General features: G+C 39.8%; 1 protein-coding gene across 1 annotated transcript in view; it reads left to right on the plus strand.

Annotated features, from left to right (window-relative positions):
- Window positions 1-5,325: 5,325 nt before the first annotated feature.
- The window catches only part of RGS6 (regulator of G protein signaling 6), a gene marked incomplete at both ends in the record, with an annotated part of 552,225 nt that continues 540,483 nt past the window's right edge, over window positions 5,326-17,067 (plus strand). Inside the window, one exon of the mRNA XM_079699184.1 lies at window positions 5,326-5,445. Within this exon, the coding sequence (XP_079555310.1) occupies window positions 5,326-5,445 (120 nt within the window). The remainder of the gene's footprint in view (window positions 5,446-17,067) is intronic.

Consider the following 17,067-nt stretch of genomic DNA (forward strand, 5'->3'; position numbering starts at 1 on the left):
ATGAGTTTGGGAGTTTTCCTCCCTCTGCTATATTTTGGAAGAGTTTGAGAAGGATAAGTGTTAGCTATTTTGTAAATGTTTGATAGAATTTGCCTGTGAAGCCATCTGGTCCTGGGCTTTTGTTTGTTGGAAGATTTTTAATCACAGTTTCAATTTCATTGCTTGTGATTGGTCTATTCATATTTTCTATTTCTTCCTTGTTCAGTCTCTGAAGGTTGTGCATTTCTAAGAAGTTTTCCATTTCTTCCAGGTTGTTCATTTTATTGGCATAGAGTTGCCTGTAGTAATCTCTCATGATCCTTTGTATTTCTGCAGTGTCAGTTGTTACTTCTCCTTTTTCATTTCTAATTCTATTGATTTGAGTCTTCTCCCTGTTTTTCTTGATGAGTGTGGCTAATGGTTTATCAATTTTGTTTATCTTCTCAAAGAACCAGCTTTTAGTTTTATTGATCTTTGCTATAGTTTCCTTCATTTCTTTTTCATTTATTTCTGATCAGATCTTTATGATTTCTTTCCTTGTGCTAAATTTGTTTTTTTTTTTTTGTTCTTCTCTCTCTCATTGCTTTAGGTGTAAGGTTAGGTTGTTTATTTGAGATGTTTCTTGTTTCTTAAGGTGGGATTGTATTGCTATAAACTTCCCTCGTAGAACTGCTTTGGCTGCATCCCATAGTTTTTGGGTCATTATGTTTTCATTATCATTTGTTTCTGCGTAGTTTTTGATTTCCTCTTTGATTTCTTCAGTGATTTCTTGGTTATTAAGTAGTGTATTGTTTAGCCTCCATGTGTTTGTATTCTTTACAGTTTTTTTTCCTGTAATTGATGTCTAGTCTCATACGTTGTGGGCAGAAAAGATACTTGATATGATTTCAATTTTCTTAAATTTACCAAGGCTTGATTTGTGACCCAAGATATGATCTATCCTGGAGAATGTTCCATGAGCACTTGAGAAGAATGTGTATTGTGTTGTTTTGGATGGAATGTCCTATAAATATCAATTAAGTCCATCTTGTTTAATGTACCATTTAAAGCTTGTGTTTCCTTATTTATTTTCATTTTGGATGATCTGTCCATTGGTGAAAGTGGGATGTTAAAGTCCCCTACTATGAATGTGTTACTGTTGATTTCCCCTTTTATGGCTCTTAGTACTTGCCTTATGTATTGAGGTGCTCCTATGTTGGGTGCATAAATATTTACAATTGTTATATCTTCTTCTTGGATTGATCCCTTGATCATTATGCAGTGTCCTTCTTTGTCTCTTGAAATAGTCTTTGTTTTAAAGTCTATTTTGTCTGATATGAGAATTGCTACTCCAGCTTTCTTTTGATTTCCATTTGCATGGAATATCTTTTTCCATCCCCTCACTTGCAGTCTGTATGTGTCCCTAGGTCTGAGGTGGATCTTTTGTAGACAGCATGTATATGGGTCTTGTTTTTGTATCCATTCAGCCAGTCTATGTCTTTTGGTTGCGGCATTTAATCCATGTACATTTAAGATAATTATCGATATGTATGTTCCTGTTACCATTTTCTTAATTGTTTTGGGTTTGTTATTGTCGGTTTTTTCCTTCTCTTGTGTTTCCTGCCTAGAGAAGTTCCTTTAGCATTTGTCGTAAAGCTGGTTTGGTGGTGCTGAGTTCTCTTAGCTTTTGCTTGTCTGCAAAGGTTTTAATTTCTCTGTCAAATCTGAATGAGATCCTTGCTGGGTAATTTGTGTTGTAGGTTTTTCTCCTTCAATACCTTAAATATGTCCTGCCACTCCCTTCTGGCTTGCAGAATTTCTGCTGAAAGATCAGCTTTTAACCTTATAGGGATTCCCCTGTGTGTTATTTGTTGTTTTTCCCTTGCTGCTTTTAATATTTGTTCTTTGTGTTTAGTTTTTGATAGTTTGATTAATATGTGTCTTGGCATGTTTCTCCTTGGATTTATCCTGTATTGCACTGTCTGTGCTTCCTGGACTTGAATAACTATCTCCTTTCCCATATTAGGGACGTTTTCAACTATAATCTCTTCAAATATTTTCTCAGTCCCTTTCTTTTTCTCTTCTTCTTCCGGGACCCCTATAATTCGAATGTTGGTGTGTTTAATGTTGTCCCAGAGGTCTCTGAGACTGTCCTCAATTCTTTTCATTCTTTTTTTTTTTATTCTGCTCTGCAGTAGTTATTTCCAGTATTTTATCTTCCAGGTCACTTATCCGTTCTTCTGCCTCAGTTATTCTGCTATTGATCCCTTCTAGAGAAGTTTTAATTTCATTTATTGTGTTGTTCATCATTGTTTGCTCCTTATTTCTTTTAGGTCATTGTTAAACGTTTCTTGTATTTTCTCCATTCTATTTCAAAGATTTTGAATCATCTTTACTATCATTATTCTGAATTCTTTTTCAGGTAGACTGCCTATTTCCTCTTCATTTGTTAGGTCTGGTGGGTTTTTGCCTTGCTCCTTCATCTGCTGTGTGTTTCTCTGTCTTCTCATTTTGCTTAACTTACTGTGTTTGGGGTCTCCTTTTCACAGGCTGCAGGTTCATAGTTCCCGTTGTTTTTGGTGTCTGTACCCAGTGGTTAAGGTTGGTTCAGTGGGTTGTGTAGGCTTCCTGGTGGAGGAGTGCCTGTGTTCTTGTGGATGAGGCTGGATCTTGTCTTTCTGGTGGGCAGGTGCACGTCTGGTGGTGTGTTTTGGGGTGTCTTTGGCTTTATTATGGGTTTAGGCAGCCTCTGTGATAATGGATGGGGTTGTGTTCCTGTCTTGCTAGTTGTTTGGCATAGGGTGTGCAGCACTGTAGCTTGCTGGTCGTTGAGTGGAGCTGGGTCTTGGCGTTGAGATGGAGATCTCTGGGAGATTTTCGCCATTTGATATTATGTGGAGCTGGGAGGTCTCTTGTGGACCAGTGTCCTGAACTCAGCTCTCCCACCTCAGAGGCATAGGCCTGACACTCGGCCGGAGCACCAAGACCCTGTCAGCCACACAGCTCAGAATAAAAGGGAGAAAAAAAGGAAAGAAAGAAAGAAGAAGGTAAAATAAAATAAAATAAAGTTACTAAAATAAAAAATAATTATTAAAAAATTTTTTTAAAAGTAAAAAGAAAGAGAAAGAAAGAACAGAGCAACCAAACCAGAAAACAAATCCACCAATGATAACAAGTGCTAAAAACTATACTTAAAAAAAAAAAAAAAAAAGAGGACAGACAGAACCCTAGGACAGATGGTAAAAGCAAAGCTATACAGACAAAATCACACACAAAAGCATACACATACACACTCACAAAAAGAGAAAAAGGTTGAAATATATATATATATCGTTGCTCCCAAAGTCCACTGCCTCAGTTTTGGATGATTCGTTGTCTATTCAGGTATTCCACAGATGCAGGGTACATCAAGTTGATTGTGGAGATATAATCCACTGCTTCTGAGACTGCTGGGAGAGATTTCCCTTTCTCTTCTTTGTTCGCACAGCTCCCGGGGTTCAGCTTTGGATTTGGACCCGCCTCTGCGTGTAGGTCACCTGAGGGCGTCTGTTCTTTGCTCAGACAGGATGGGGTTAAAGGAGCAGCTGATTCCGGGGCTCTGGTTCACTCAGGCCGGGGGCAGGGAGGGAAATGGAGTGCGGGGCGAGCCTTCGGCGGCAGAGGCCAGCGTGACGTTGCAGCAGCCTGAGGCGTGCCATGTGTTCTCCCGGGGAAGTCGTCCCTGGATCATGGGACCCTGGCAGTGGTGGGCTGCACAGGGTCCTGGGAGGGGCGGTGTGGATAGTGACCTGTGCTCCCACACAGGCTTCTTGGTGGCTGCAGCAGCGGCCTTAGCCTCTCATGCTCACCTCTGGGGTCCGCGCTGATAGCCGCGGCTCGCGCCCGTCTCTGGAGCTCCTTTAAGCGGCGCTCTGAATCCCCTCTCCTCGCGCACCAGGAAGCAAAGAGGGAAGAAAAAGTCTCTTGCCTCTTCGGCAGGTCCAGACTTTTCCCCAGACTCCCTCCCGGCTAGCCGTGGCGCACTAGCTCCCCCTTCGGGCTGTGTTCACGCCGCCAACCCCAGGCCTCTCCCTGGGATCCAACCAAAGCCCGAGCCTCAGCTCCCAGCCCCCGCCCGCCCCGGCAGGTGAGCAGATAAGCCTCTCGGGCTGGTGAGTGCCGGTCGGCACCGATCCTCTGTGCGGGAATCTCTCCGCTTGCCCTCTGCACCCCTGTTGCTGCGCTCTCCTCCGCGGCTCCGAAGCTTCCCCCCTCCGCCACCCACAGTCTCTGGCCGCGAAGGGGCTTCCTAGTGTGTGGAAACCTTTCCTCCTTCACGGCTCCCTCCCACTGGTGCAGGTCCCATCCCTATTCTTTTGTCTCTGTTTTTTCCTTTTTTCTTTTGCCCTACCCAGGTATGTGGGGAGTTTCTTGCCTTTTGGGAGGTCTGAGGTCTTCTGCCAGCGTTCAGTAGGTGTTCTGTAGGAGTTGTTCCACATGTAGATGTATTTCTGGTGTATTTGTGGGGAGGAAGGGGATCTCCGCGTCTTACTCTTCCGCCATCTTGAAGCCCCCCCCCCCAGTACTTTATTACTTTGGATGGCTGAATTACATTCCATGGTAGAGAGAGACCATATTGTTTTTAGCCGTTCATCAGTTGATGGACATTGAGTTATTTCCATTTTTCGGTGAATAGTGCTACTCTGACGGACATTAGTGTTCAAATATTGGTTTGAATACCTGTTTTTAGTTATTAAGAGTAGAATTGCAAGGTTATATGGTAAATTCTATTCTTTGGTAAATTCTAACTTTTTGAGGAGTCAGCAAACTGTTTTCCATGGTGACTGAACCATTTTATATTCCTACCAACAATGTACAAGGGTTCTGATTTCCCTACATCCTTGTCAATGCTTATTTGAGTTAAAAAATTATTATAACCATCCTAGTGGGTATAAAGTGGTATCTCCTTGTGGTTTTGATTTGCAATTCCTTGATAAAATATTCATATTTTAATGCAGAGAATTAATCATAAAATGAGCTTTGGTAAGACAAAATCAACATGAAAATGAGTGGCTTCATCTGTCTCCAGGAGATTATTTAAGATTGGTGTATGGTCTCCCCTAGAGTGCATGATTCTGGGCTGAAAATTTTAAAAAACACATGTTGCTTTGAAATTAGAAGAATGTATGTGGATAATAAGACTACAGTTATTCCCAACTTAAAATAATACTGCTTAAAGTAATGAGGAAAAAAAAATTACATCATGTTTTGTTTCCATGCCACCTGACAAAAGATACTTAGTTCTTTGCATGGCATTTCTTTATGTAATTCTTTCCTGTCTTAATGGTCTATTTATTTATTTTCGCAGTGTGAGTGAAGACACCCAGGATGGCTCAGGGATCCGGAGATCAAAGAACAGTGGGGATTGCAGACCCAGAGGAGACTTCTCCAAATATGATAGTCTACCGCAAAGTAAGGCATCTGGTTAAACGCTCGGGGCACTACCGTGTACGTGTCTGTGTTCTGTGTAGGGTTGACTGACGGTTGATGGCTCCACAAATGTTTTCTGCCTAAACGGCCTTGACTGTTAAATGAATAATTTTCTTCTCATATCCTCTGATTCCCCAATTTTAAAATTCAAGGAAGTTAGGTCTTGTCATCCTTGGTATTGAACACTTGAAAAACGCTATATGGCTTAGTTTTCTTTAAACCAAAGATTGCCTGAACAATGCAGATAGACACGTGTTGTCCTTTTGCGTAAAGGCCTTAGTGTAACATTAATTAATCGAATGTGTTCAAACCCATAGTATGGATAAGATCTGGTCTAGATACTGTGGGAGGGACCCAGAGGTGTGTATGTATTAGATGGTTTATAGCTGGTAGGAGACATAAGATGTACACAAATAACTGTTATAGCGTCCAAGTGTTAATTTCCAAAAGAGAAGTGCAATCTCAGTGGAGGGGGCGATTACTTCCAGCCTCTGAGATCTGGGATGGGCTGTGGAGGAGAGGCCTTTGAACTCAGTTTTAAAGGATCTGTAGGATTCCCTTCTGTGGAAAGCAGAAGTGAAGAGCAACATTCCAGGCAATGAGATGCATTCAGCAAAGGCAAAGAGCTAGAGGAAGTGAAGGGCAACCAGAACCAGTTGGCTTGGGCAGAGGATGAATTACAAATATTGGAGTAAATGGAGGAGAGATTTGGGGAAGAGCGTCTGGGATGGAGCCAGATTTTAGAATGTTGAGTCATAGGCAATTTAATCATCAAAAACTTTAGTGTCGGGAGTTGTAAGATCAACATTTCTTTGGGATTATGAGCCTTGCGCCAGTGTGCCAAGTGGACTATTATCGAGGGTGGGTTGGAGGCTTTGGTGGGGGTGCTTCCGTATCTGTGAGAAAGGTAAGGAGGACCCTAATCTGGCAGGGGAAATGCCCCTCAGAAATGAGCAGGACTGAGCAGAGGGATTAAAGAGTCTGAACTAGCAATGACTTGGAAACGGAATGAATATGAAATTAGAAGGTGAACAGAGAGCCAAAGATAACTGGGTTTTTGACCTTGGGTGATAGAAAGGCATTGGTGCTATTAATTTCAATAGGAATATTGGGAAGCATATGTTTTAAAGGAAGGAAATATGGTGCTTAAGTTTTATTTGTGCATTGCTGAGTTTGAGGAAACAGTTGCTGCTTCTCATACGCCTTTTTGATGTCTGCATGTTTGTAAAAATGTAGCCTAACTGTATCATATATTAATAAGGAAAATGGGTTCATCTCGTTCATTTCGCTAAATATTTGAGTTGTCTGCTGAGTTCTGTGTTTTCTGCAAGGTTCTGTGTTCTGTCTATGTTAATCATATGTGCAATGTTGAATTAGATATTCCTGGATGATCAATATGGTGAATTTTTCTTTTTTCCTTGTAAAAACAGAGCTCTCGAACTAATCTTGCTTTTAGTACCAAATTCCTTAATCCTTTGCTTTGAAAAAGAATGCTTAGATAACCCATCCCTAAGAGAGATGTTTATTAAGTTGTAGTAAAGAAAAAAGAGATTAGTGGGGCTAACCAAGTTGTGAGGCGTATAGAATAATATGAGACGTTTATTCATTACCTTCTTAACCCACCTCAAACTAAGAGACCCTCTGCCAAGCACATAGGAACATGGGGTTTGGGGTCAGATCTGGGTTAAAATTGCAACCCCGCCACTTCCTAGTGGTGTGACCTGGAATCGGTTATTTAACTTCTGTGAGTCTCTGTTTCTTCATCCAGAAAAGGGGGGAAAGGTGGGAGAAAGGATAGTATCTCCAGGAGTTATTGTGACGATTCATTTGGATAAAGTAATTAAAGCATCTTACATCCTGCTTGGCATAGAGGTGGTCCATGATTAATGCTTCTTTTTCTTTTATCTTCGGTCTTGTAGCGATAGTAACACTTGGAGAGGAAATAAGTTATAAAATGTATAAATGTTGGTGCTGTTAATAAGGTGATTAAAGTGCATTCATACAGTGAGTTGCTTTTTATGACACAGGAAAACAATGCAGATATTTTTATATTATTCAGGAGATTGCAAATTAATGGATTATTAAAGGTTAATAAGAAATGTAAAGGTCATGTAATCCAAACACCTTCCCACAAGAATGTTTGGTATTATGTTGAAAGGGAAAACTTCCTACAGGTTTGTCGGAACTTGATTTTTACTTTTTAGGTGGTATCAGGGGGCTCTTCATTTGTTAATTTTAATTTAGCTACAAAGTTGTAAAATGCTGTAATTCTTTAGAGAAATGACTATTAGTTATTTGGTTTCTATATTGGAAATCTGTCTTGCTTCCTCATGATAAATCTGTGGGGGGTATGTATGTGTTCATGTTGTTTGCTATGTTAGTTAATTGGTGTAAAAGGCACATTGGATCTGTGCAATCTATTAGAAAGAAAGCAGGCACACTTATTGCCCCATATGGGTCCAGGACCTGGAATCATTTAAACCTAGTTAGTTTGACTAACTTAGGCCCTGGTTGTGTTTGAAACATGGGATAGTCACCTAGTTTTCTGCTGTAGACTGACCATTGCCTATGACCAAGACTTACCTACTGCAGGACACTACCCTCAAGGTATAGGTAAAGATTGAATCTTGAAACCAAGGTTGATTCAAAATATTTTCTATGGAAGTCCTCTTATGTAATGATTTATTCAAGGTCATAGCTATAAAATCAAACCTTTTCTCAGAGTTCTACAGCAAAAATTTACATTAAAAATGTGCAAATAGCGCTTTCATTTTAATTTTCTTTCTCTTGCTTGTTATTTCTTTCTCTTGTCAGATGTTTTCAGTGTGAAATTTTTGCTTGGACTATGTTGTGTTGATTCAGATGCTGACATTTAAAAAGCTAAATCTAGAGAAATGAAACTTTTGAGTAAACCTCCGACTAATAAGTGGGGTGATTATGTCCATATTGTTGTTGTGACTTCTAAATGCCATTTAGGATGGTAACCTTCTGACATATGAGTAATGATGGGTGGATTTCTTAAGCCTATACTTTTCAGAATACTCTTCATTTTCTTTTCATGTGTTCTATGTCATTAACTATGAGAAGTTATACCTTCCCAAGGCATGATTTATTTATTGACTTGAGTAGACTTTCTAATTTAGCTTTTTTATCCTTCATATTCACATTTTGGATTGGAGGTGTGCATGAAAAATGTATTGGTCACATTAAAAATCTACTTAAAAGAAAGCCTTAATTATTCATTGTCATCTAGATCTGTTAACCTTTTTTTCTTCTTTTTTTTTCTTTTTTTAATATCCCTGGATCCAAAAGATCCTGGGGTCATTGAATTGCCCAATGTAATGATGAGATTTGAACCTGGCTGTACATCAGATCATTTAGGGGTACTTTATAAAAATGCTGGTCCTCAAAGAACCCCCAAGTTGTTTTTGTTTAATATGTCTGAGCTGGGTCCTAGGAATCTGAGTTTTAAAGTGTTCTCAAGAGAATCTGATGCCCAGCTAAGTTTGAAACACATTTAAAATATCCAGGTGGAGTATGCAGTGTAAAGTCATGGGGAAGTTGGTGTCTTGAATTGGGTTTTTGATTTTGTAATTATTTGCAGATCTTTCAAGATGTAGAAAAACCAGTCTCTTATAGAGTTAGAATTGAGGAATTTTAGTAGCTTCATCTTAGAGATTTTCTGGTCAATACCCTCATCTTATAGATGGGAAAACTAAAGTATGGGGAAGATGCATAACTTGCTGAAGGTTACTTGGCCATTTCCCAGTGAACCGGTGATTGTGTCCAGGTAACTTGACAGCCCAGTTGGTGTCCTCTCTCCTGTTAAGTTATCAACCACAAACTACCATTACTACATTGTTGGGGCTGAAAGCCATTGGTTAAATTAAATAAATGAAAATACCACGTGGCAGATCTTTGGTTTTCGAGGTTATTCTCAGAGGTGTGACTTGGGTTACCTTTGAACATTTGTAATGCTCAAGTTTCATTCTTCTTGCTAGTGCTCTTGTTTCCTGGGTGAAGATGTTCTGAAATGTTTACTTTCTTTTATAAGTAGGAATTCTTTTGAGTGAGAGTAGGTTGCTTTCTGATTTTATTTGGTTCTCTGAGAGGTGTTGGTAATGCCTCTTGACAAATTTCCACCTGGACTGGCACTGTTATTTGGTAGAACTCTGGGGAATTAAATGGTAGGTGGACAGAGAAAATTGTAGCTTACCGTGACCCAGGCTAGGGTCAGGAGGTGGTACAACGTGATGGAAGATGCCAAACAGGGAGCCAAGAGCCCTGGATCACTTACTGCTTTGGTTCTCTCGATGGGGAACTTCATCTTCCTGGCTCTGTTTCTTATTTTGCCTTCCTCCTTCCCAACTAAGGAACACTTCTTACAAAAAATATATATGTATTTAGTGTCTACATAAAATAGAAAGAAGCATGATAAACTTAACCCTGTTTACTCACAGGGTAAACTTAATAAATAAGCTCAATAAATAAAATAACTGTTTTGGCTTCATTTCCTTTTATGTAAAGTGTTGGGGATTGGACTAAATAATGTGCACAGAACTTCTCTGCAGTGATTTTGAGAAAGCTAAGCAACAGGACATTGTTTTGCAATTCATTGAAGGCAGTTGTAGAGGCCAGTGCAATTGAGAGTCAGGGAACCTGCAGACCCTGGTGACCAAGGCGTGATGAGGATTAGAAACTCTTTAATTAGCAAATATGTATTGAGTGTCTTTTGTGTGCCAGACACTGTTAGATGCTAGGAAGGCAAGATGAATACTATTCCCTGAAAGAACCCATTGGCCAGTGGGGCAGAGATGGGGTAACTAGGCAATTGCAATGCACATAGAGGTACACTGAGGGGTCTGGGAGGAGATAGAAGGGTTGGGAGGTCCATATCAGGAGAGAGAATGATGATGTCATAGAAGACATCCAGAAGGTTTGGCCTGCCTTAATTCTGGAAAGCCGAATAAGAATTAACCTTGCAGAGAATGGGAGAAAAACTATGAAGGCAGAGGGACTAACACATGCAAACGGACAGAGTTGTGATGTATACTGAGTTCTGGAAACTTCAAGTGCCTGTTTTCCTGGGGCTAGGTTTCTGTGATGAAGGTTGTGATGAAGAAATAAAGCTGGATAGGTAGATTAGGGCCAGATCATAAAAGATCTTATACATCAGGCAAGGAGTTTGGATGCTGTGCAGGTATCTTCTCTTTCTCTCCGCACCCACACTCCTCTGCTCTATATGCTGCTCACTGTACCATGTGGACTGCATCTACAGGGCTCCCGTGACCTCTGGTTCAATTGAATTTGGTCCATGAGAGCCTGAGGCCGGGGGTGGGGAGGAAGAAGAGCAAGGTCAGGGTATTTCTTCCCCTGGCCCCCTCTTGGCAAGGTCTCGCACTGGCTGTGTCCCTTGACTGAAGGTCATTGCTCCGCTCTAGTCAGACTGCTCTCCTCTTCTGGGTCCAGATACCCTTTTCTTCGACTCATCCTTTTGGGCCTTGGGGTGGTGGTTCCAGTTTGTATTAGTAATCTATTGCTGTATAACACATCACCCCCCAACTCAATGGCTTAAACACGACATTTATTGCCATAGTTTCTGTGGGTCCGTAATCCAAGTGCAGATTAGTTGGGTCCTCTGGCTCAGTATCTCTCACAAGCTACAGTCAAGATGTTGGCTGGAATTGCAGGTTCATCTGAAAGTTAACCTGGGGAAAGGCTCACATCCAGGCTCACTCATGTGGTTCTTGGTGGGATTCAATTCCTTGAGGGTTATTGAATGATCGCCTCGGTTCCTCACTGTCCGTTGTCTGGAGGTTACTCTCAGTTCCTTTCCGTATGTGTCTCTCTATAGGGTAGGTCACAACATAGAAGCCTGTTTCATCAGAGTAAGCAAGGAAGAGGTGGAGGGTGGGGGGGTTGGCAGTGGGAGTCACACTATTTTATAACCTAATCTTGGCTGTAACACTCCATCCCTTTCATTAGGGGCAAGTCTCCAGGTCTAGCCCTCAGTCAAGGTGAGGGGTTTATACAAGGGCACAAATACCCAGAGGTAGAGATCATTATGGGCCACTTTAGAAGCCATTTACCACATGGTTCTACTTCCACAAGTCAGAGGTTCCTGAATGTTCCCTTATGGTTCCCCTATGCCCTGCTACTTCTTTATACTTGATCCTTTCTGAAATAAACCTTCCTTGAATTGTCCTATATTTTATTTGCCATCTGTTTGCTGATAAGCCTCTGACTCATACAGGTCTAATCCCTGAAGCAAAGAGAATCCATTGAGATTCTGTTTTTCTTCTCAATGAAATTCTCCACAAAAGAATTTAAGTCAGGGAAGTCGTATGTTCAGTGTTCAGGATGGGATTGCGGAGGGAGGCTGTAAGAGAAATGGTAGGATTAGTAAGCAGAAGAATAGTTTGGTGACTTTACAGGAATTCATGGGAGGACAAAATGATGTCCAACTCAGTGGCAGTGATAATGTAGATGAAGAGAAGTGCTTGAGAGCTGTTTAGGAGGTAGAATCTACAGGATTTGGTGACTGATAAGATGCAGGGCAGATCTGAGGGTAACGAGAGGGAATGAGAGGGTTCCTCTCACTAGGTTATACCTGGGAGTTGTCTGAAGGTCTCGGGGGCAACAAAATTTTGAACCAAATAACAGTGGAACTGGATTGCCTTCCCCTCTTCTTGTATGTAGATAAATCAAGAGGGTTATGGAAAGAGGCTGTAACTGGACCAGGATATCTGGCTATTTATTGTCACTGCCCCGCTAGTTCACTTTTGGCCCTGCACAAGTTGTTTTTATGTTTTATTAAGTCCAGTTTTGTCATTTGTGAAGTGAAGTGTTAACTAGGCTGAGTGATCTCAAAAGCACTTTCAGTTCTAACGTTCCAGGGCTTTAATAATCCATAATAAAGAAATCCACATTTTATTATGCTTATTCTTTCATAGCCTCCTTTGCTTTCTTTTTAATTTTCTTTAAAAAGTTAACCCAAGTAAAACTTTAAAACACAGGGATGTCAGTATGTTTAAAACAAATACTTTCTGGTCTTGGCTGTCTTTCATCTTCTTTTCTTTTTTTTAACATTAAATAAAATTCCCAAGGACAAACTACAGAGAGTGTTCTGGGTAACTAATTTAATTGTTCAATCTGCATTTTAAGATTCCTTTCTTTAAATATTTTGAAGGTTCTTAATTGCCTTAGGAAAAAACTGTTCTGTTTTCCATTTCCCCTAGGATTAAACTTGTGAGGGGAAATGCTTCCCATCCCATTATCTTGGTTGGCAGGAGACAGGAGTGCAGGCAAGTTCCAGACCAGTGGTATCAGTGTCCACAGATGAAAGGGATGGTATTTTTAGTGTGGAGAATAGCTCAGTGTGGTTTAATATGATGTGTTTGCCTGAATATAACTTTCTAGTTTGAAGCCTTTGGTGTATTTAAGGCTTCATTTCATTTTTTCAATTTTTTTCCCTCATTTCATTTCAAAGAGTCTAAGATTTTACACTTTGGCAGACAGTTTATTACTCTAGCTATTGATACTCCTGTATCCTTATACTATGGAGAACCTGAGTGGCCACAGAGGAGATTCCCCATTCTCAGGATTTTGAACAAGAAAAACTAAAAGTTAATAAATGTCTGTGAAAGGAAAATAAATGTGTTAAATCATTGGGGGGGTAGGAGGGTTATTTTTTAAAAGTCTGTTAGTTTGCAAATACAAATCAAAATTGAAAAAAGGCAATGAGGGAATGGAAAAACTATACAAAGATATAAATACAGATATAGGCATACACCCATTCCAAAAGAATATCCATACTCTTTGGTGAATAATATCCAAAGATGGAAATAAATCAGTGTCTCTTGGAAGGGAATTAATTAATTAATTATTCATATTTGGGATGATCCCACAGTTAGGTTACTGAACTTCTGTTCTGGTAGACCTAATAATTACTTTGAAAGGGAGATGGTTACTGACATCCTGGGATATGGTCAGATTGACTGTTCTTTATTTTTAAAACCCTATAAGACTTTATCATTTTTCTTTTACTTGCTAAATATAATGGTTATGCAGATGTATTAAAAATTATTGTTTCCATTATTCTTAATTATTTTCTGCACCTCTGTGCTTACATCTGGAGTCATTTTTCTTTTGTCTGAAGAACTACCTTTAGTATCTTCTGTAATGCAGGTCTGCTGGACATAAATTCTCTCAGTTTCTCTTTTTCTAAAAATGTCTCTGTTTCATCTTCATTTTTTGGAGGGTGCTTTTCCTACGTATGGAATTCTAGATTGTCAGTTATTTTCTTTCCACACTTTAATGATAACTTTCTTTGTCCCTTGGCTTTTGTGGTTTTTGTTGTGAAGTTACCTGTCAGTTTTGTTACTTTGTTGAATGTAATCTCTTTTTTTAATCTTTGACTGCTTTTAAGATTTCTTTCACTTTGATTTTAGCAATTTTACTATGAGCTGTTATTTTCTTTTTACTTATTGTTCTTAAAGTTAATAGCAGTTCTTTTTATCTGATTGGTGTTTGGAAAATTCTCAGCCATCATCTTCTCAAGTATTGTTTATGTATAGTTTTCTCTTTTTACTCTTCTTGGAATTTAGTTCATATAGTATGACTTTTTCTCTGTGTTTCATGTTCTTTATGCTCTTTTCTGTATTTTTTATTCCTCAGTGTTTCAATATGGATGTTTTCTACTGACCTAACCTCCAGTTTACAAATTCTTTCCTTAACTGTATCTAATCTGTGGTTAAATCCATCCAATTGAATTTATAACATTAGTTATTACTATTTAAGTTTTAAAATTTCCATTGAATTCCTTTTGATAGTTTCCAGTTTCCTGCTAAAATTCTCTATTTTGTCATTTAATTCCTCAAACATATTAATCATAGTTATTAAGTTAGTACCTGATACTTCAAAATCTATATCACTTGCTTGTTTATATTGTCTTCAATTTTTTTTCTAGTTATTTTGTTCTTGAGTTCTGCACATTGTTTATACAACTGACATTGAGAGATAATTTTTAAGGCTCTGGGGGAATGTTATCTTATTCCAGAGGGTACTTAGTTCTAACTGTTTCTTCTTTCTATCAGTTAGGCAAGGGGCAGACTACCTTAACCTAATCAGATACAGAGAGTATATGTAGCTAGATTTTAGTTCTTGTTAGGGCTAGTATATTTCTAGATCACCTTTACTCTTGGGTGCAAGCTCTTCTGGTCCCAACAAAACCCCTGGATGTTCGCTCAGTTTCCTCATCCTTGGTGACTCTGACCTTCAGTTGCTGTCCCTTGAGCTCCATGAGACTTCTGAAAGCACAGATCATCTTCTCTGTCATGCCTTTTGCTTAAGAAATTGGCAGTGTCCTGAGTGGAAAAAGAAACTCCAGTTGCCAGGCTCATCTTCTTAGCTCTCTTCTTTTTCAGATCTTGGTCTAAAGTTCTTACTGCCTTTGTAGTGCTCCAATGCCTTCAGACAAATTTAACAAAACATTTTTCAGTCTCTCTGGTTACTCTCAGCAGGAGGGTTTTCCTGAAACATTTACTTAGCCAGTGCCAGAAGTAGAACCTTAGAACATTGGCTTTGAAGGAAGATAGATCTGTCCCTGATAGCCTCAGTTTGCTCTTAAAAGGTTTTAGAAAAGACATTTCCTGAGTGGTTTATTGGTCTAGGGTGGCAGTGGTAGAGATGAAGAACATGAGAGACTTTCAGTACATTTAGAAAGTAGAATTGATTTGGAGGGTGAGAGAGAAGGATTTGAGGCTGATGACTAGGATTTGGGCCTGGGTAGTTGGGTGGCTGGTGGCACCAGTCACTGGGGTAAGTAGGAGGAGGAAGATGATTCTAAAGTGTAATATCACCACAGTACCCAAATGACATTTATTCACCCCAACCTAGTTCTACAGAACTCTAGAAAGGGGGACTATGTCAGGCAAATAACTCTAATAGGAAATGGGCCTGAAAAGAAGCTTTATCTAAAGGAAATCTTACCTGGCTCTAAAGAGCTTTTTGGTCTAGAAAACAGGACGTAGTTTATACCTGTCAGTATGACACTTCTGAACATTTTTGTATTTGTTTCCTAGGGCTGCGATAACAAATTGCCACAAACTGTGTAGCTTAAAATAATAGAAATTTATTCTATCACAGTTCAGGAGGCTAGACGTATGAAATCAAGGTGTCAGCAGGGCTGTGTTCCCTCTAAGTGCTCTAAGGAAGAATCCTTCCTTGCCTCTTCCTAGCTTCTTGTGGCTGCCAGTAATCCTTGGTGTTCCTTGGATTATGGCTGCATAAATCCAATTTTACTTCCATCTTCACATGACCTTCTGCTTCTGTGTCTTCACATGGCCTTCTTATAAGGTCATTGGATTTAGGACCCACCCTAATTCAGTCCAATTCAGATCTGCTATTCACTTAACTAATTACATCTGCAAAGGTCCCATTTCCAAATAAGGTCACATACACAGGTATCAGGGGTTAGGATCTCAACATGTCTTTTTGGGGGACACAATTCAACCTGTAATAGTTTCTAATTTTTCTCTGCCTGAAGCTTAGCGCTCCTTGCAAAAAACAAATCAACAAGTAGTGTATATATATATATTTAAAATAAATTAATTTTATTATTTTATTTATTTATTGTTTTTGGCTGCGTTTGGTCTTCGTTGCTGTACGCTGGCTTTTCTCTGGTTGCGGTGAGTGGGGGCTACTCTTCGTTGTGGTGCGCGGGCCTCTCATTGCGGTGGCTTCTCTTGTTGTGGAACACCGGCTCTAGGTGCACAGGCTTCAGTAGTTGTGGCTCACGGGCTCTAGAGCACAGGCTCAGTAGTTGTGGCACACGGGCTTAGTTGCTCCGCGGCATGTGGGATCTTCCCGGACCAGGGCTTGAACCCATATCCCCTGCACTGGCAGACGGATTCTTAACCACTGCACCACCAGGGAAGCCCCAACAAGTAGTATATTTATTGAACATCTGCTTCTGGTAAGGCACTGTAATTTATTCCCCCACACACTTTTGAGTGGGGGAATAAAAAGTAGGGTACCACATGGTCCCTGTCCTAGACAATTTTAGATTGTCCTAGACAATCTCCCCAGCTGGGGAGACCAGGGGTGGTGCAAGATTAAGGAAGAAAATAAGCATTTATTAGCTACCCAGTGTATACCAGACGCTGTCCTGGGTGCTGAACATACACTGAATCATTTAATCATTAGAATAGCTTGTTAGATAGGTGGTGGTCACCCTATAATTCAGATAAGGAAACTGAGTTTCAGAAGGGTTAAACAACTGGTATGGGTATTTGAATCTGGGCTTGCTTTATTTTAAAGCATGTGGTTTTTAAAAATAAATTGAATTACATAAAAAAAGAAAAAAAAAGGAAATTTCAAGGCTGTTTATAATTAATTATAGGAGAGTTGGTGTGCCCAGGATAGGCATCCAGAGGAAAAGAAATTTGAAGAGAAATGACGTGAATTGCATCTTTAAGAAAGGGTAGGATTCAGCCTGGTAGAAAGAGAGCCAAGAAATGATTCTAGGTGATGGGTGCTATCTGAGAAAAATATGAGATGTTAAGAAAACATAAGATGATAGGACTTCCCCCTGGTGGCACAGTGGTTAACAGTCCACCTGCCAATGCAGGGGACATGGGT

Source organism: Hyperoodon ampullatus (assembly GCF_949752795.1).
Source record: "Hyperoodon ampullatus genome assembly, chromosome: 3".
NCBI lineage: Eukaryota > Metazoa > Chordata > Mammalia > Artiodactyla > Ziphiidae > Hyperoodon > Hyperoodon ampullatus.